The sequence below is a fragment of the Notamacropus eugenii genome, chromosome 6 (assembly GCF_028372415.1).
Source record: "Notamacropus eugenii isolate mMacEug1 chromosome 6, mMacEug1.pri_v2, whole genome shotgun sequence".
NCBI lineage: Eukaryota > Metazoa > Chordata > Mammalia > Diprotodontia > Macropodidae > Notamacropus > Notamacropus eugenii.
In genome coordinates, this window is record NC_092877.1 from 369,281,144 (window position 1) to 369,300,969 (window position 19,826).

The 19,826-nt window shown below is 42.8% G+C and overlaps 1 protein-coding gene across 2 annotated transcripts in view; it reads right to left on the bottom strand.

The window, feature by feature from the left end:
• Window positions 1–19,826, bottom strand: part of GMPS (guanine monophosphate synthase) — a 64,541-nt gene that overhangs the window by 1,368 nt on the left and 43,347 nt on the right. For both annotated transcript variants that reach the window (XM_072618663.1, XM_072618662.1), the window contains exons 9-14: window positions 19,217–19,390; window positions 11,041–11,146; window positions 9,017–9,132; window positions 7,527–7,652; window positions 4,710–4,825; window positions 791–921 (exon numbers count right to left, since the gene is read on the bottom strand). In XM_072618663.1, coding sequence (XP_072474764.1) covers window positions 791–921; window positions 4,710–4,825; window positions 7,527–7,652; window positions 9,017–9,132; window positions 11,041–11,146; window positions 19,217–19,390 — 769 coding nt within the window. The remainder of the gene's footprint in view (window positions 1–790; window positions 922–4,709; window positions 4,826–7,526; window positions 7,653–9,016; window positions 9,133–11,040; window positions 11,147–19,216; window positions 19,391–19,826) is intronic.

A 19,826-nucleotide genomic window follows, 5' to 3' on the forward strand; every position in this document is an offset into this window, starting at 1 on the left:
GGCCAGCAAGTCAGACTAGGAGAATTTTGGCAGCTTCCCCACCCTGCATGGTAGAGCAGTCCAACAGGGGAAGCAGCTAAGCTGGGCTTTTGGGGCTCAGGCTGACATCCCCCTCCCCAAAGTCCAAATTTTCCAAGGGCACTGCTGGAGCCCAGGTACTTGTCAATCCCACAGGACTCTGTCCTACTCACTCATAACATGGGAAACGGAGCAGGAAGGACCCTTGTCACCTCCAAAGTGGTGAAAATGACAAACCTAGAGACATACCCCGCTTCTTTCCTCCAGAGGCTCTCAGAACCATACCCCACCCCCAAAGTGCCCAGGACCTCTCTTACCTGCCACACCACTGTAGTGGGCAGGGGGTTGCCCCATACCCCCAAAAGAGGCTCCTGAACCAAACTTTCTGCATTTACCGTAGACAGCCCTCTCTGTCTTCAACCATAAACAGGAAAAGAAAGTAACAAGAGCTTTGTCTTGTATGCTATGGATGGGGGCGGTGTAGTGAGAACACTGGTAGGGAGCAGACAGAAATAGAAAAGAAGGGGAGGAGAGAGAGCCATGCCATCTGCCCTCCACATTCACAGGACCCATACCTAGCCCTCCCTTCTTGGGGCTGCATTTTTAAGGCTTTCTGTACCAACATATTTGATCAAGGAAAATTTCAAAAGTTCATTCCTAGATACTTGTCTTAAAAATCAAACGGCTGCACATGGTGGGCAATCTTCCTCACAAACCCATGCTTCCCTCTTGGTTCTCTCCTCCCAAGTGGCAAGACCATACAGAACCTTACCGGACTCCCTGAGAATATTGTGAGCCTCAAAATCAGCTTGCCGCAGTGTGCTGAGCACTCCAGTGGTCAAGAAGGTGGGTGTGACATCCATGGGAGGCTCTTTGACAGGGGACCCAAAGACATAGACGACTCTAGAGGTCAAACAATGAGAAATATTCCTTTTAGTACAAGGAAGTATGCTGCTTTTGCTCACATTCTTGGGGATACTCCACCTAAAATCTCCCATTAATACACGATCATCAAACACTTGCCAGACATTGTTTGTGTGATCACAATGCTCCCCAGCAATAGGATGAGGTGGAATAAGGATTATCGTATCCTTCTCTGAGCCTCAGAGAAGTCAAGAAAACTGACCAAGGCTACGACTGTGATGGGTTAGAGAGGAGACATGAAGACGGGCCTTCCAAGTCCAAGGCCAGAGTGGCAGCCAGTATATCAAGAAGGCTGTCCTTAGCAAGAGGTTCCAACAAAGGCCGAGCACCTGATGTCCACAGCACGGAAGGACAGACCTCACACATTTATTACTAACATTTCTGTTAATAATTTCATTATCAGACTTATTGTTTTGAAGCTTTAGCCAGGGCTCCTGCCTGAAGGTCACTGACGGCCATGTGGAAGGCAGGCACCCAATCCAAAGGCACAGGCCAAGCGCTCACTGCCCAGCCTGGGATGCAGACACACGCGCTGAAGTGTGAGGCGACCCAGCCTGCACATCGAACAGCTGCTTCTGGAACAAGGCCTCAGTCTCTGACTAAACAAAAGGCGGGCACAAGGCAGCATCAGGAACCCTGGACTCCATGTTATAACTGACAACAATAACAACACCACAACAGTAGACACGTACACAGCGCCATACAGCCAACAGACCACTTCACCTGGACGTCTTCTCATTTGATTCTCACAAAGCTCCTTGTCGCAGTTAAATGGATGTGACAAATCTCATGTATAATTTCACAAAAAATATCGGACCACAAAAGAGTAAACGGCTATCACACTGGTGTCTAATCTCACCTGGCTGTTCCCGTAACCAAATTCTTGGGGTCTTCCAGAATTGATTCCCTGCCCCATTCTCTGCAGAAGCCAGTCCAAACTACTCCTCCTCTCCTCAAAGCCTCTACACTTTCCTCTCCTCACCTCAACCAAAGACTCTGCCTTCTTATTCTATTGAGAAAATGCCATGAATTCCCCCTTTTCCCTTCTCTCCTCCCAAAAATTCCTTTTAATCAGCTTTCACTCCCTGACCATCCCGCAGTTTCTGACATCTGACAATGAGGTGGCCCTTTCCAAAGCCAAGGCCATGGCCCTCTCTGTGTTTCCTACTAGCTCTTCCAATTTTCTCCAGCACAACGAGGGTTCAACCTCCCCACTCCTTCCTAATCTTTCTCCACTTACTGGTAATACTGCTGCTGCTTTCAAACATACTCCAAGGGTCTCTGCTCCATCTTTCCCTTCTTAAAGACCTTCCTAGAAAAAGCAAGTGAAACTCATTGCCTCAATTTCCTCATTTCTCACTCATTCCTCAGCCACCTGCAATCTGACATCCAACCCCTTCACTCAACTAAACCTGCTTTTTCCAAAGTTCCCAATGAGCTGATGGTCTGTTCTCAGTCCTGATCTGCTCCAACTATCTGCTATGTGCATGTGACATGGCCAGCCACCTTCTCCCATCTCTGGGCTATCTAGGCCACTCTCACCCCTGGTTTTGTCCTACCTGTATAATAAGTGTGACAAAAAAACAGGGAAGAAAAGAGAGCGTTTAAAAGATCAAATGGGATGAGCACTGAGAAACAGACATCAGAGATGGCTATTAAGAGATCAATAACACTGGAGAAAGAAATTTCATTTGAGTGAAGCTGGCAGCTACATCACGAAGAGTTCAAGGAGGAAGTGGAGGAAATGACCACAGATAGCTGTTTTCCATGAGTGTGACTACAAAGAGAAAGACAGAAGATGACAGTGTACAGGGACATAGGGGGACATGGGGCTAAGTGAAGGACAATCGACATTTGTAGAGCTCAGGCTAGAACTCTGTAAACTGGGAGCTTGATAGAGGAAAGCCTGGAGGGGATGGGGTCAGGCCCACCTAAGGCGGCTGGTTCTGGCAAGGACGGGAGCAGAGGAAGGTGGAAGAATGGGGGTGGGGGGCGGGGGGCAGTAGGGGTGCATCAAGAGCTTGTGAAAAGTAGAGAAAGGGAAAAAAGGAAACTCAGAGTAGACAAGCCTTTATCTTCTCATCTGAGAGTGTGGGAGGAGGAAGAAAACACAGATTAAAATCAGTCCGTAAGCATTTACTAAATGTCTATCCTGCGTGAGCCACATTGCTAGGCTCTGGGGAGACAGATGCTAAGAACATAACTGTCTTCTCTCTCAAAGAGCTTCCAGGGGAATGAGCCCCAGCTTCAACAATGCAGTGGATGGAATCCTCAATCACCTCCAATGTCTTCTTTTAAAAGCCATTTCTTTTGTCACTGGGTGCACTTATTAGAGAGAAAGCAAATCAGTATCTAAGTACTATGATCCTAATTTAAATTTCTTTCTTTGCCTAACAAGAACTTCTGATTTGGGACAGAAACTTTGGTTCAGGAGAAAGAGCCAGAGAGCAGGAGCAGCGCCAGCAGCAGCTCAGCCTTCTGAGAGCAAGGGGCCAAACAGCTGGAGCTGCAACAAAAACTCATTTCTACACTTAATTCTAAGTACTTTCTTCATAACTACCCTATGAGGCAGAAGCATTGTTTCCCTTTTACACACGAGAAAGGTGGTCCAGAGAGGCTGAAGATATGAACAACAGAGTGAAAACTAGGGAAAAGACCAGAACACTGATAAAACCCAGCAGGGGGCAACCATTCTGGGCATAATTATGCTCCTGAGCACCATTTGAACTGACAGATAAGCTCATTCACTAAAAGCAGTCATACTTTGTCAATCCTCTGACCATCAGTAATCTGTCATTCCCATGCACCGTATCAAGCAGCATGTCTGCAGAACACCCCTTGTTGCTGTCCCATTGTCAAAAGTCACACGGCTCTGAGGGATGACCCCTAACAACTGTGCTCCAGCTTCCCTGGGTACCAAGCGACATCCACAACTGCTCCTATCCTGTTAGAGATTGTTTACTTAATGTTAAAAAGCTAATGTGAAATTTCAGTCACAAATCCATGCAAACTGAGCCACGAAATGCCCTTTCTCCTCTTTGATGTTGGTCATCTAAACACAATATGAAATCAGGATGGTGGACTGATTGAGAACACAAGCTCCACTCCGTGGAACTGCTCAGAGCAGAGTTTGCCTTGTTTACGGCCATCCAAGAGTACAAGAGAAGAAAGGCAGACTTAGAAACATGGCACCTCTTGACCAAAAACTAGACTGAATAGTGATTCAATATGGACAAACAGACATGGCACTATTTCTGTAAGGTCTAGCATCCAGTTTTTTTGCCTTCAAATTATTTTTCTAATTTAGACAAATACCACTTGTTCTTTCAATAATTACTTAAAACTTGAAGACTGAAGCAAAAGAAGAAAATGAACAGTTTCTTCTCTACTACCAGACCAAATACACTGAAGAACTGGCAAGCTAAGGAACCCCTAAAATTGTTATCTAAGATGGGAGAAGTGTTTGCTAGGAAAGAATTCTAAGTATGGGCAAAGTTAAAAATATTACTAGATTATCCCAATAGTTATAGAATATCTTATTTGTAAAAATATTTACTTCCTATTTATTCCCTTTCACAAAAGATATTCTCAAATAAATAAAATTCCAGGGAATAAGGCTTTGGTCAAACAGAACAACCCAAGATTGGAAATTTCCAAGTCAGTTTTCTTCGCATCACCCTATACCCAATGTTGCCAAGAAGCCCAAATGCTGTCCTTCACAGGTCTGTCTTTCCACAGGAGCAGACCCTGAGCAGCCGGAGACTTACCTGTTAATGTTGTGACACATGCGTGGAATCAGCCTTGCGAGAAACATCAGGGATTCCCAGTCAGGGTCATCTTTACTGGAAATGCCACAAACGTAACTGTAGGAGCGGCAGTCCCCCTGAAAACACACCGCGAGACAAGTTATCAGCCAAGCGGCTGTGCCAGGACAAAAGAATACTGCGTGTGCATGTGTGTGCATGCATGTGTACAGGTCGGAGGTAGTGAAGCCACAACACTCCTCTTTTAAGGAGCACACCAGATGATACACAGAACTGTGGCTCCATCTGCTTCTGACTCACTCAACTTTTGAAAACAGAACAATTGTCCTATGCCTTTATTTCCCTTTTTGTAATAGTGGGGACAGCTGCCTTAAATTTAAGGCTGATGGCACAAGACACAGCTCTAGGAAAAGACAAGGTTATCTGCAAAGTGTTAATAGCTTCTTCTCAGGAATATGAAAACCTCTTACTCCCAGGCTTTGAAGCAGTATTTCTAGATTCAGTTTAAATTCCCGGGCCCTGCCCTCCAGCCCAGTGTTAACTCACCTTCATCTTGGTTTCCTAGATTATTTCTATCTTCCTATCTACAATTGCCACTGTAACTCAAAGTCCAAAGGCACAAAATGCTACTTGTCTCACTGCTCTCCCATTGTACATGGAGGTTCCTACTCCTTTTAATAAAAATGTTTGGCTTGGCTCAGTAAGAGACTCCTCTGCTTCTTGAAACCCCACCTTAGTAGCTACCTCTTCTCATATCCTCTAAACTCAAGAACTCCTTAGTAAATAAATGGGTCGGCAAGGTGCTCAATGTGGGATACACAGATATTCGTTCCAAAAAAGACAGTAAACTATTAATCTAGGTCTTTGTATATCATTAGTTCCCAACCTTTCCCAACCAAGATATAATAAAAACATCCTCTAAAAAGCTCCCTCCTAATTTCCAAAAGAAGCTGATGTCTCCAACTGATAAATGGTCAAAGGATATGAACAGGCAGTTTTCAGAAGAAGAAATTAATGCTATTTATAGTCATATGAAAAAATGCTCCAAATCACTATCGATTAGAGAGGTGCAAATCAAAACAACTCTGAGGAACCACATCACACCTATCAGACTGGCTAACATGACAAAACAGGAAGATGATAAATGTTGGAGAAGATGTGGGAGAGTTGGAACACTAATTCATTGCTGGTGGAGCTGTGAGCTGATCCAACCATTCTGGAGAGCAGTTTGGAACTATGCCCAAAGGGCTACAAAAATGTGCATACCCTTTGACCCAGCAATACCACTTTTTAGGACTGTACCCCAAGAGATTATAAAAATGGGAAAGGGTCCCATATGGTCCCATATTTTCCCAACTGGAAAACAAGAGGATGCCCATCAATTGGGGAATGGTTGAATAAATTGTGGTATATGAATATAATGGAATACTACTGTGCTATAAGAAATGATGAGCAGGAAGACTTCAGAGAGGCCTGGCAAGACTTATATGATCTGATGCTGAGTGAAAGGGGCAGAACCAGGAGAACTTTGTACACAACAACAACCACAGTGTGCAAGGAATTTTTCTGGAAGACTTAGTTCTTCAATGCAATGCAAGGACTTAAAAAATTCCCAATGGACTCGAGGCAAAATGCCTTCCACATCCGGGGAAAGAACTATGGAATTTGATCACAGAGTGAAGCAGACCATTTTATTTTGTATTACGTTTTGGTTTATGATTTCTCATTCATTTTAATTCTTCTGTGCAACATGACTAAGGTGAAAATGTATTTAACAGGAATGCACGTGTAGAATCTATATAAAATTGTATGCCATCTCAGGGAGGGAGTAGGGAAGGAGGGGAAAAAATATAAGACATATGAAAGTGATGGTAGAACACTGAAAACAAATAAAATAATTTAATTTAAAAAAAGGAAACTGATGAGTCTTTTCCTTAACAGTCAATTTAAACTTTAAATTCTTCCCTTAAAATGACAAAGCCTTTGTAAGATCTACACTTATGGCTTTAAGTGGACTTCCAGACTCCACTCACAAACCTGATCAGGAATGAACGTACTCCTACGCTTAGTTCTCAACTATTCTGAAGAACACTGCTCCAACTAACTTCCCTAAGTAGGGGGAGGAAGGAAGAAAATTTCTCTTCAGCAGCCTGGTAGAAAACTGTGATCTTTTATTAAAGTCAGGATTTAGTCAGTGTTCTCTACTTGATGTAATTAACACAGTCCAAGACCTGTTTTTTCAATATCTCAAATATTTTCAGATTAATTAAAAGGTAATTGAGTGAAGGATCATCCTTCCAAACAAATCAGCAGGCTTCACACGTATTCAGGGAGAAAAAACTATTTTTAAAAATCCCCTCCCACAAGTTGACTCCGTTAGGGTAAAGAAGACATTGATTTGGCATCCATTTTTAGTCTCAGGAAATTTAAAAGGCTACGCAAACACACTGCAGGCTGAATTCTTTTTTGGTTAAAATCTTATGGCAAGAAATCTCCCTCCATTCTCAAAGAGGATGCCTTGCACAGCATTCATCTGGGATCAAAATAGTGAATGGGAAAGCATCTCCAAACTGGGTGTGAAAAGATCTGCCCTTAAACCTTGGACTCTCAAGAAGACACAAGTCCAAGGCCAAGGAAATCTCAACTCAAGTACTTAATTCTTTCCTAAATATCTTCCAGCAACTCCAAACATGGCGCCTGCCTCTTCTTCAGAGGGCTCATCAGCTCTCCTCACATCTAACAAACTCACAGACATTCAAATCTGGGCTGAGTAACCGCAAGGTGGGGGCATGTTGTAGGCATGCACCTGAGGACACTCACCTGCACCCCTACGGTTTTAATGGGCAGCAGGAAGGCGCTCAACGAGTGTAGGCTGGTAATCTGCATGAGTTTCTCCTGGTCCTCCTCTGTCGTACAAGCTTTGACTCTCTGTAACAGCGTGTGGGGCTGAGCACAAAGGAGAAAGACAAAAGGTTTGAGGTCCAGCAGCTCTCTGGAAATGAGTTCACTATCTGTAATAAAAGACCACATCTGCTCGGAGGGATCCCACAGATCTAACTGCCATAGATTTTCAGCTGTAATTCACCTAATCAATAAGCATTTATCAACACCATTTCCACTTGGTGCCAGGTGCTGGGGATGAAAAGGCAGAAATGGGGAGATGACCCCACGGCTTCACCTAGTTAGGAACAAATTTCTACAAGGTCAGCTTGTTGGGAAGGCCCTGGCACTGGGCACCAGAGATCGGGGAGGAGAAGTTAGTGACAGTTGGGCAGGCAGACAGGGCCAGACCCCACCAAGGCCTCCTGGGAGATAGGTGATGGAGGTCCCGCAGGCACAGCAGTGAGGCAGCCACACAGCCCAAGGTGGCTGTACAAGGAGGACAAGGCCCAGGTCACATTAAAGTCCAGAAAGAAGGCTCCGTGGGATGAGAAAGAAAACCCTCTCCTCATTCTGAGAGTCTGTGCTGTCTGCTTCATTTTTACTTCACTCCACAAGGAGGTCTGTCTTTGTAATAAAATAACTGCCCTCTGCTTCAGTGTCAAGTCTGCAGGATCCCAGAGTCCAGAAAGCCACCACTATGACACACAGAGGTACATTTTTGGATCAGGCATGAAGCAGTGAAAACCCAACACAGTGGGAAGGGCCCTTTGCTACATGCTGGGGCAAGAGGTCCCCCACATTTTGTGACCAATCCCAGGTTTTTCCCATTCTGCAAACTGCCTTTTGGCTTCAGGCCTTGACTAAGAATATTTGCAGAACAACACAAATATAAACTCATGAAAAATGAATTTATTATAACATTTCAGAGTGGGAAAAGGTCTAAGAGATGTTAGCACAGACCTTTGTTTCACAAAAGAAAATGAGGTGTTTCTGTGCAGGGAGATGCAGTGACTTGAAGGTGTTGGTAGCAGAACCAGACCCAGAGCCAGGATTATGCCCCTACTCACAAGGCCACAATCAGATGCCAACGCCCCAGGGCTGTGAAGCTAGCCTGCTGCCTACCCCTGATGAATAGCCATGAGAAACCTTCAGAAATCACTGGCATATATTTTAGCACTCCCACTCCCTGAACACAGATTTTTCTATGTCCTATGCTATTTTCCAAAGCAAACTCTTTTTCAATCAGACTTAAAAATATATCTCAGAACACATAGATTATTACAAATTCCAAATTAATGGCATACAAGTTTGTAGGCAATTAAGTCTAATTTTAAAAAATTAAACCAAGAATTTTACTATCTATTGTAATCACTAGTTTCTTTCCTTAAAACTACTAATACATATAAATTGTGCACAAATATTATTACCTTTTTAACACTTGCAGAAAAATCAGCTATTATTTTCAAAATGTTGTTGGTTTCAGGAAAGTCTTTACATACATAAGGCTCTTCAGCACATATCACTCTTATTGCCAGACCCGGACCTAAAGAGCAGAGTCAAAGTTCCAGTTCAAGTATTAAATAACCACATCAATATCCAAGTACCTGCTTGCGCCTCAGCTTTACCATCAGCTCATTTAAAACGGAATGGTATAAAAGAGGACAAGTTACAAACCCCCGGATCTTAAAGGATGTTCTACAGGCACACGTATTTAATCACACAATTCAATCTACCGACTGTCAGAGTGGCAAACCACAGGATTTAGGTGAAAGAATGCTCCCTGTGAAGATGTTTCAAATGATGATACTTTTCGGAAGGAGATGAAGACAATGCAAAATCATTAACTCAGGAGGCAATGACTCTCTCCTGGCCACTTGGGAATTTGCTCCTAAAGTGAATCAGCCCCTTCACAACACAGCCAGGCCTTTGAGCACTGCCATAAGGCAAAGGACCTACTACAGAATCGTTTACGGTTATTTGAGGCCACTTTTCCTTCAGTGGGAAGAGGACATATTTGTGGCCTGCAGAGGACCTGTGCAACTCTGGGCACACCATGGAACATCCATAAGCCTCAGTTTCCTCATCTGTAAAATGACAGGGTTGGGGCTAGATTATGTCTAAGGCCCTATCAAATGTTCTATCTAAGATCTATGATGATACTTCTCCAACTACAACTCTCAACTAGATCGAGTCTGTAAAAGTGTCGTGACAGAGAAATACACTGATTAGGTAGGAAAGGATTAGGAAGGTTAATTGGCACGAACATCAAGGATGATGATGACAGTAATAACACCTTGATACATTTATTGAACTCTTAAAGGTTACAAAAAGCCTTTCTTAGAGCAGTCACAGAATTTAGCATTGGAAGGAAATGTTGGCCATTGGGGGATTGTTAGGGGACCATAGAATTGTGTACAATTAGAGCTGAAGGGGCCTTAGAGTCCATCCCGCTTCTCTGCCTCACCTTTGGGAAGCAGCTGGTGTAGGATTGGAGCTCAGGATCCTTGCCAGTGGGCTGCTTGGGCCTGGAAGAAGAGTCTGACCCAAGCCAAGCCACAAGTGCCTGGGCCTCATCTCACTCAGTTCCAGGTACTTCCTGAAGCCTTACTCAGAGGCAAAGGGATCCTACTGGTTTCTACATTAGGTACTTACCAGTACCACATTAGAAGCATGTTCATTCACAAATGTCACACCACAGCTGAACTATGCCTATTGACATGACTTAGCAATACTTTCCCCTTTCTCAAAGTATTATGGCCAGTGGCAGGGCTAGGATTCAAATCCAGGAAAACTAGGGCTATTTGCACTATAACTCCAACACAAGTATTATCATTTCATTTTACAAATAAGGAAACTGAGGCTGACTGAGGTCACACATAGCAACGAAGCAGGAGATCTGAAATTCCAAAGTGGGTCTCTCCACTCCAAAGGCCTGTCCAGGGTACGCTGCTACTGGCATATGAAGAAAGCACTTTTATAGAATGTACTTTAAGGGCCCAGATATCGGCACTAAGATCCAAGCCGCTTACGTTACAATGTCTCCATCAGGTTATTCTTCATGGCAAATATGGAGAAAAGCTGTCACCACAGACCAGGGTGACCACCTCAATGAGAGTGATGTGCCATCAGCCTCACAGGGCATTGTGGGGTTTGCAAACCTGAATGACAGTTATGCCCTTTCCAATTCCATGATAAAGGTCTTTAAGGTCAGTACAGTTACTGCACAAAAAGAAGACACCGAAGTACTTTACCCACGGCTGTACTTGTGCTTCATTTCTTTGAACTGCACATGAATTGGGCCCAGTCAGGGGAGGACACAGGCATCGGGGTCCTGACCCTCCATCTCTGCCCCTCACTTGCACTGAAGACTTGAGTCAATGAACAAAGGACTCCATATCCTTCTGTACCTGCCTTGTTATGGGACACATACAGATTACGCCAGATTCTTTACCTGGGAATGGATGCCTAGAGACCAGGTCTTCAGGGAGACCGAGTTCTCTGCCTAAAATTCTCACTTCATCTTTATGGAAGTCTTTCAGAGGTTCTATGACTTTTCCCTAAAAAGAAAACACAGTTGTTCAGCATAACACATATCTGTTGGAGCTCCAAAAGGTACAAGGCACCTGGTGCAACCTGACTCCAAAAACCACAGTTGGTAAGGTATGGTGGTCACTAAGGTTGTGCCCTAAGGCAGATCATGGAGAGCTATTCCCCATCTATTTCTGCTTTTAAGGAAAAAGTTTATACCCTCACAACAAACACCTTGTGAGGTAAAAACTACAGGCTTATTTAGGTGTAAAAACAATCCATTTGGGGAGCAGAGTTAAGATGGCAAGAGGAACAAGAAGAAATACAGCATAACTCCACCACCAAACCCTCCACATGGAGCTCCAGAAAACACCGTGGACCAAATTCTGATGGGAAATGAAAGAAAACTGTTTGAGCCACTACTGTAGCCCAGAGCCACTGAGGGAGAGAGAAAAGTCTGCAGACATGGGGGACAGGGTGTATCAAGGAGCATGCCACATGTGGAGAATGATGTGACTTCATGATACAAAGAGAAGTGAGAATGGACATCAGAGCTGATAGCCCTTGGGCCAGAAGAGATCTCAGGACTGCGTAACACAGGGTGCTTCCAATCCAGGTGGGAGCGTGGTGGGGGATCTGAACGCAGGAGCAGGGAAGGAGAGTAACTGCCAGTGAGCCCTAGCTGTGTGGCTGTCATCCCAGGAGCAAAGCAGGGAAGACTAGGGCTGGCCCCCAGCCCTACACAGAGCATGCCTGCCAGGGAGGAAGCAGGGCAGGAATCTCAGACTAGGGGAGACAGTGATTCAGTTGCTCTGAACCTACAGAGGTTCCCAGATGGCTAACAGTGACAGAGTCCAGCAGTCATCTACCAAACTCTCATGCAAGGACAAGCTGAAAGACACCGACTTGATTCAGGAACTTGCAGAGCTCAGATCAGGAAGGCAGTGAGTAGACTTCACCACAGGTCACTACACTAAAAGTGTACAAGCCCTAAACCCGAGCTGAGAAAGCTGCAAAAAGACGTAAGAAAGCAAAGGTTCAGGCCAGACACCGCCCCCCACCAAAAGAGAAGAACCCAACAGCACTGACATAAAGTTCAAGTAAAAAAGGAGGCCGAAATGAACACAAACACAAACACAAACAAACAAAAAAAAAGGATCCCACCATAAAGAGCCATTATGATGACAGAAGTTCAAGACACAGGCCCAAACAAAGAAAATGACTCCAATACATCTGAAAGCAATAAAGAAGAATGAAGCTGGGACACAAGCCCAACAAATATTCCTAGTAGAGTTAAAGCAACAGTTCAAAAAGGAGCTAAAAAGATAATTTTAAAAACCAAATGAGAATGGCAAAAGGAAAAATTGAAAAAGAAATGAGAACTATAGAAAAAATAGCTTAGAAAAATATACAAAATCTTACCCAAGAAAATAACTTCATGAAAATTAGAAATGACTGACTCAGTAAGACATCAAAAAATATTAAAAATAAAAACACTGAAAAAACAGAAGAAAATGTCAGGTATTTCATAGCAAAAATTGACCAGGAAAACAGGTTGAGGATATATCACCCAAGCAGGCACTGTGCTAATGGCTGGGGCCAGGCCCTGCCCTCAGTCTAAAGGAAGAGGCAACAAGAAAACAAACATACAAAAGCAAGCTAAATACAGGATTAAGTATGAAATGATTAAAAGAGATAAGAAGTGTTGGAAAAGGCTTTTGTAGGAGATGAGATTGATGGGATTTTAGGGAGGACAGGAGAGGAGGGACAAGTCAGAGAAAATGCTCAGAGCTGAGAAAGAAAGGGTCTTGTTCATGGGGCAGCCAGGATGTCAGTATTACTACACTGAAGAGCACATGTCAGGGAGTAAGGTATAAGAAGCCTGGAAATGTATGGGGACCTGGGAGGGAAACACTGCTGAGGGATAGGCAGAAGGTGAGGTCATGAAGGGTTTGGAACACCAAACAAGATTTTGTTTTTGATCCTGGATGCAATAAGAAGTCATTGGAGTTTGCTGAATAAGGGGGTGATATGGTCAGACTTGTGTATTAGGAAAATCACTTTGATCCCTAAATGTAGGAAGGACTAGAGAGGGGAAATACTTGGGGCGGGCCAACCCAACAGCAGGCTAGTGTTACAGTAGGCCAGATGTGACAGACAATGAGGGCCTGCACAAATATAATTCAAAAATCATCGAACTACCTGAAATTCAGTACCAAAAAGGGAGCCTACACACATTTCTAGAAATGTTAAAAAAAAGTTTCTAGGAACGGAAAGAATTCAAAGGTAACCTCCTAAAACAAACCCCAAAATGAAAACTCCCAGGAATGCTGAAGCCAAAACCTTGAGTTCCCAGCACAAACAAAGAAACATTGTAGTTGGCCAAAAGAAAGAATTCGAGCATTAGGAGCCACAGCTGGGCTCACACAGGACTCAGCAGGCGCCACGCTAGAGGAACAAGGGCCTAGAATAAGATATTCCAGAAAACAAAAAACCTAGACTTACAACTGAGAATAATTTACCCAGGAAAACTAAATATAATCTTACAGAGGAATAAATGGACCTTGAATGAAAAACAGAAGACTTTCAAGCATTCCTGACAGACCAAAGCTGAGGAAAATATTAAGATGCAAACACAGGAATCCAGAAGTATAAAGGCTTAAACATGAGTGAGGAATCACCAAGGGACTAAACAAGGAGAAACCGTCTGCCTTCTGACATGGGGATGTTACTGTCACAGACCCTGATCACCACGGGGGCGAGAAGGACTGTTATAGAAAGAATCTAATTAGACAGAGGGTCTGATTCTGTTGTTCTGACGATCTTAAAAGAAGAATGGAAAGGGTGAGAAAGAGAATACACTGGTAGAGGAGAAAGGGACAGGAAGAATCATCTTACATTAATTGTGTGCACAAGTAAAAAGTCTAAACAAGGAGAAATGAGGGAAAACAGGGACCCGTGAACTTCACTCTCATCTGCAATGATCAAAGGAAAAGTACACACACACACACACACACACATACACACGTTGGGTACAGAAATACATTTCACCCAATAAAAAATAAAGTGGGGGGGGAGGGAGTTAAATGGAAGAGGGGGGTGGAGAATTAGAGGGAAGATAGATTAAGAAAAACAAACTCTTGAAGACAGGCCAGGAAAAGAGAGAAGGAAAAGTACAAGAACAAAAGACAGAGAAATATACAATTAGCAATCAATAACTATAAACGTGAGAAGGAAGAACACGCCCATCACTGCACTTGTGACATCAGGTAAATGATGACATGACTTACAGATGACTTTGATTTGAAGAAGGGAGGGCTGTGCAAGATCACCAGCCTCTTTCCCCTCCAGAGACATCTGGATCCAGTGACCAGATATTCATCAGGAAGACTGGAGATGGCCCAGAATGAAATGGGAGACCTTGGCTTTTAGACTAAGGCCTTTTCAGGTACTCACTTAGAGTGAGGTAATACCCATTGAGTGAATAGGCCTCTTTAAGAAGTGAGGCAAGGGATGGTCCCTTCAATTAGAAAAAAAATCAGTTTGGGAGGGGAAGACCCTCAAGGTTGCCGTTCCAAAGAGAAACAATTACCACTGATATTCACTCTAATCCAGGAGGGCCCAAAATATATCTGTTAAGTGGAGCGTGGGCAGGGACCTATTGTGGTCCAATCTATGAGCTCCAGAGTGAAATGGATTTAAAGTTTTGTGGGATGGCTCACTCGTCCATAAAAGGTATAAGAGGATAGCAGAATGGATTAGAAATAAAAATACAACAGAAAAGTTTAAAAAGGGGCTAGAGAAGCAGCAATCACAACCTCAGACAAAGCAACAGCAAAGATAGACTTAATGAAAGAAGAGAAACAGGGAAACCACATTTTTGCTAAAATATAACAGACAATGAATTAATATCTGTGCCAAATATACATGAACCGAACAGCATAACATATAAACAAAAAAGTAAATGAATATCAGGGGAAACTAGTAAAACTAAAAATAGGTAGCTTCAATTTACGCTTCTCAAACCTAGATAAACCTAATTTTTAAAATAAGTAAAAAAAAAAAATGAAAGAATAAACTTTTAGAAAAGTTGGATATGATCAAGATGGATGTCTGGAAAACACTGAATGGGGATAGAAATGAATAGATTCATTTCTAAGATGTTCAGGCATCTTTACAAAAACTTACCATGCATTAAAAATCTCATAGATACAGAAAAGCAGAACTATTAAATGTGTCTTTTACCAACCATATTGTGCTAAAAATTACATTCATTGAAGGGCCTTTGAAGCAAAGATTAAAAATTGGAAACCAAATCACTTAATTCTAAAGAATTTCTCACAGAAATGATAAAAACAGTAATTTAATTAAAGCTAAGGACAACAATGAGACAACATACCAAAGCAGGGCTTAGGGGAAATTTTGTGTCTCTGAACATTTCCATCAATAAAAAATGAGAAAGAGTAGAATGAATGAAGCCAGGCTAAAAAGGCTAAAAACCCAAACCTGACATGCCTAATTAAAGGCCAAAGCGGAAATCTTTCAAATCAAGGGTGAGATTTTTAAAATGGGGGGAGGGGGAGAGACAAGCAAAATCTGCCCTTAATTAATTAATAAAACTAAGAGTAAATTGAGAAAATAAGCCTTAGCTAACTGATCCATAAAGAAGAAAACCAAATTTACTCATATCACGAATGAAAAAGGTGAATTCACAACCAATGAAGAAGAAATAAAAAATATAGGAACTATTTTATCAAATTATATGCCAACAAAACTGTCAATCTAAATGAAATTAATAATAAAATATAAATTGCCCAGATTAACAGAACAGGGAATAAAGTATTTAGTCTTATCTGAGAAAAAGAAACTGAAACAAGTTATTAGTGATCTCTTAAAGGGAAAAAAGAACAAAAACAAAACCCAAAGATCATATGAATTTACCAATGAATTCTACCAAACAGTTAAATAACAATTAATTCCAATTCTCCATAAATTTCAAAAACAGAAATAGAAGGGGTCTATGACACAATAATGGTCTTGATACCTAAACTGGGGAAAGTCAAAGCAGAGAATGGGAATCACAGAACAGTAACTCCAAGGAATACTGATACAAACATCTTAAATAAGACACTAGCAAGGAGACCACAGCAATGCATGACAAAGATAAGATACTGTGATCAGGCTGGATTTGGACCAAGAGCATAGGACTGGTTCCATATCAGTGACGCTATAAAGGTAAGTGACCACACATCAATAAAAACTATAAAAGTCATATAACGCAATCAACAGATGCTGAAAACTACAAGATAACAACAACACTGTCAAAATTACTAGAAAGCAAAAGAATAAAAGGAGCTTTTCTGAAGATGACAAGTAGTAAAATCCAAGAGTAAGTATTACATTTAACTGGGATAAGCTAAAGATCCTTCAAAAAAAAAAATCAAGGGTACAGATGTCCATTATCACCATCACTACTTAAGATAGCACTAAGAAATGCTATATGCAGAAACAAGACATTAAAAAGAATTTGAAGGAATAAGTCCAGACTAAGAAGAAACAAAGTTATCAATTTTTGCAGATGATACAGTGGATTACTCTGAGAAGCCTAGACAGCCAACTATAAAACTAGAACAACGACTTCACCAAAACTGCAAGACATCTGCACAATCATCGGCACAGACACAGAAAAGTATGAAAGGGAATTTTCATTTAAAATAGCTACACACAGCGTAAGATATTTGGGGGTCTTTCTGCCAATACACACACAAGAACTAGACGAAAATAACAAAATACTCTCTACACAAATCAAGATAAATATAGATAGCTGGAGAAGTATTAATTGCTCATGGGTGGGTCGAGCCAATGTAACAAGAAAGGGCGACACTGCCTAAATTTACTTACTCAGTATCATCCCAACCAAACTGCCAAAGGACTAACTTTATAGTGCTAAAAAAATAAAACAAAACCCACCTGGAGAAACAAAAAGTCACTACCAAGAGAATCAATGGAACAAAGGTGGGACGGAAGGGTAAGTGGCAGCATCAGCTCTCAGAGCACACTGCAGAGCCGGAATCACTGAAACCACTTGGAGCTGGGTAAGAAACAGGCTGATCAGAAGAAATGAGGTGTACTGAAGCCAATAAGCACACAAACTAGCATTCCAGAAACCCAGGGCTCACAGCTACTGTGACCCACAAAAGCTGCTGGGACACAGAACAGCACCTCACAGAGCACACCAAGGCAAGCTCCAAATGGGAGCACAGACACACGGGGTGATATCATAAATGAATCAGAGAGCCAAGATGGCCAAGTCACAGCAAGCTTCCCCTCCGCAACAACTACTCAAGGCACATCTAGGAAGCACACCAGATCCAATTTTGATTGGGAAATCCCAGAAAAAGTCAATGAGCTGTTTTTCTAGCCCAAGGTCAACACAGGGTGAGAAACTGAGAGGTCCACAGACATTAGGGATGGGGGCTGGCCAGAAGCATAGCAATGCATCAAGGCAAGAGGAGGTCCCAATTCATACCAGGCACTGGCAGATTTGATTCCTACTACCTAGTTCCAGGTCACAAATTCAAAGTATACCAAGGAGACCTGCAACCAAAGTGGCGTTCCCAGGTAGAAAGGTCCTGGACAATGTGTCAAGTAAGAAGTAAATTCAGCCAATTTTACAAGAATTTGAGTCATTCCCCAACTGATAAATGGGCAAACAATACAAATAGGCAGTTTTCAGAGGAAGAAATCCAGGCTATCAATATCCACATGAAAAGAAGCCCTAAATCACTAATAATTAGAGAAATGAAAAATTAAAACAACTCTGATTAACAGCTCTAATTAAAACAACTTCTACCCAAGAGACTGGCAAAGTTGACCCAACAGGGAAATGACAAATGTTAAGAGGGGCTATGGGAAAAACAAGTACACTGACGCACTGTTGGTGGATCTGTGAACCAGTCCAACTATTCAGGAAAGCAATTAGGACCTAGGCCAAAAAGCTATTAAACTGTGCATACTTTCTAATTCAGCGACAACACTAGTAGGTCTATTCTGAAAAGAGAGCAAAGACAGAAGCAAAGTACCCATATATGCACAAAATTATACTTCTATGTACAAACATATTTCTCACATGTACAAAAGATATTTGGCAGCTCTTTTCAGGTAGCAAAAAACTGAAAAATAAGAGGATCCCAATCAGCTTGGGAATGGCTGAACAAGTCATGGTCCATGAACATGATGAAATCCTACTGTGCCATGAGAAAAGATGAAGGGGATGCTTTCAGAGAACCCCGGAAAGACTTGTATGAACTGATGCAAAATTTTGCAGTGGGCAGAACCAGGAGAACAATTTAGACAATCTTGAAAATAAACAGCTTGGAAAGACTTAAGAACCCTGATCACACAATGATCAACCACGACTCCAAAGGATTCACGATAAAACATGCTCCCCACCCCACTCTAGACAGAAAGGGTGACTGAAGCATTCTGGGGAGACAAAACTAATAGGGGAACTTATTTTGCTTCATCATACATTATCTGTAAAGGATTTTGTCTTCTTGCTTCCTCAATAGGTGGGGGGGAGGAAAGAATATGGAAGTGACAATAAAATTAAACTGAATTTTTAAAAAGACAGGCTTTTTTTGTATCCAAAGTAGTCTTTTTCATTAGCAAATGTGGCTTAAAATAACAGGCTCATATGTTAGAAGTGAAAGGTGTCTTAGAAATGACCTAGTTCCACCTCCTGGAAAACTGAGGCTCATGGAGGTCAAAGCCACTTGAAGCCACCCAGTTGCTATACTAAGAGGCTGAGCTGAAGCCTGAGTCTGGGCCTTCTGCCTCTCAGGCCAGTGCTCTTTCCTCCACCCCTCCCCATGTGGTGCTTGGTATTTGACAGCCTGGCATATCCCAGGTGAAGCTGGCACTGCTGACACCCTCAGGACCAGGCACACCCTGAGTTTTTCTAAGGGGCAGAATACATTTGTCCCCACCCACGCTCCCTGGCATCCACGAACCCCCTTCTATACAAAGGCAATCAGAACAACTGCCTTGATGTAGGACATGCTTCCTGCATGTGAGACAGACTAATGTTATCTGCTTACCTCCTCTCTCAGTTTCCTGATGAGCTCTGTGTCATTGTGATGAGTTTTGATGACTTCAGCTTTGCCACTTGCAACAAGGGATGCACTTTCAATAAGATCGGGCCTGAGTGTTCCCTGGGCAAGGAAAACCTCCTCCGGTTTCAGGTTCATCTCTCCAATTACTTCATTAGCAATCTGTAACCAAAAGGATGGACACAAGGCTCAAGCAGATGGAGGATCCTTCTGTCACAGAGCTGCCCCAGTTCATCTTGCTCCGGTGGAAGAGCAGCACAATGCTAGGCCCATTCCGTCTGACTGAAACAGAAGCATGCCTTCCCTATCAAAGTCTCCAAACCACTCACTCTTCCCACGATCATCACAGTATGACACCAAACGAATTAAGAATGTTGACAAATGCCTCGACCAGCAAGATGCTGCCACTTCTGCCTCCGCCACCCACCTCTGCCTCCTCCTCCCACATCTGCCTCCTCCTCCTCCATCTTTCCTCCCCCATCATCCCCTACACCTGAGGCAGGAGAGCAGGATGTGTGGACAGGAAGTGGGCTTGCTCCACCAGGCCTGCAGGCACATTGTATAGTAGGAGCTCCCTGCCCCCACAGAAGGAAGACCT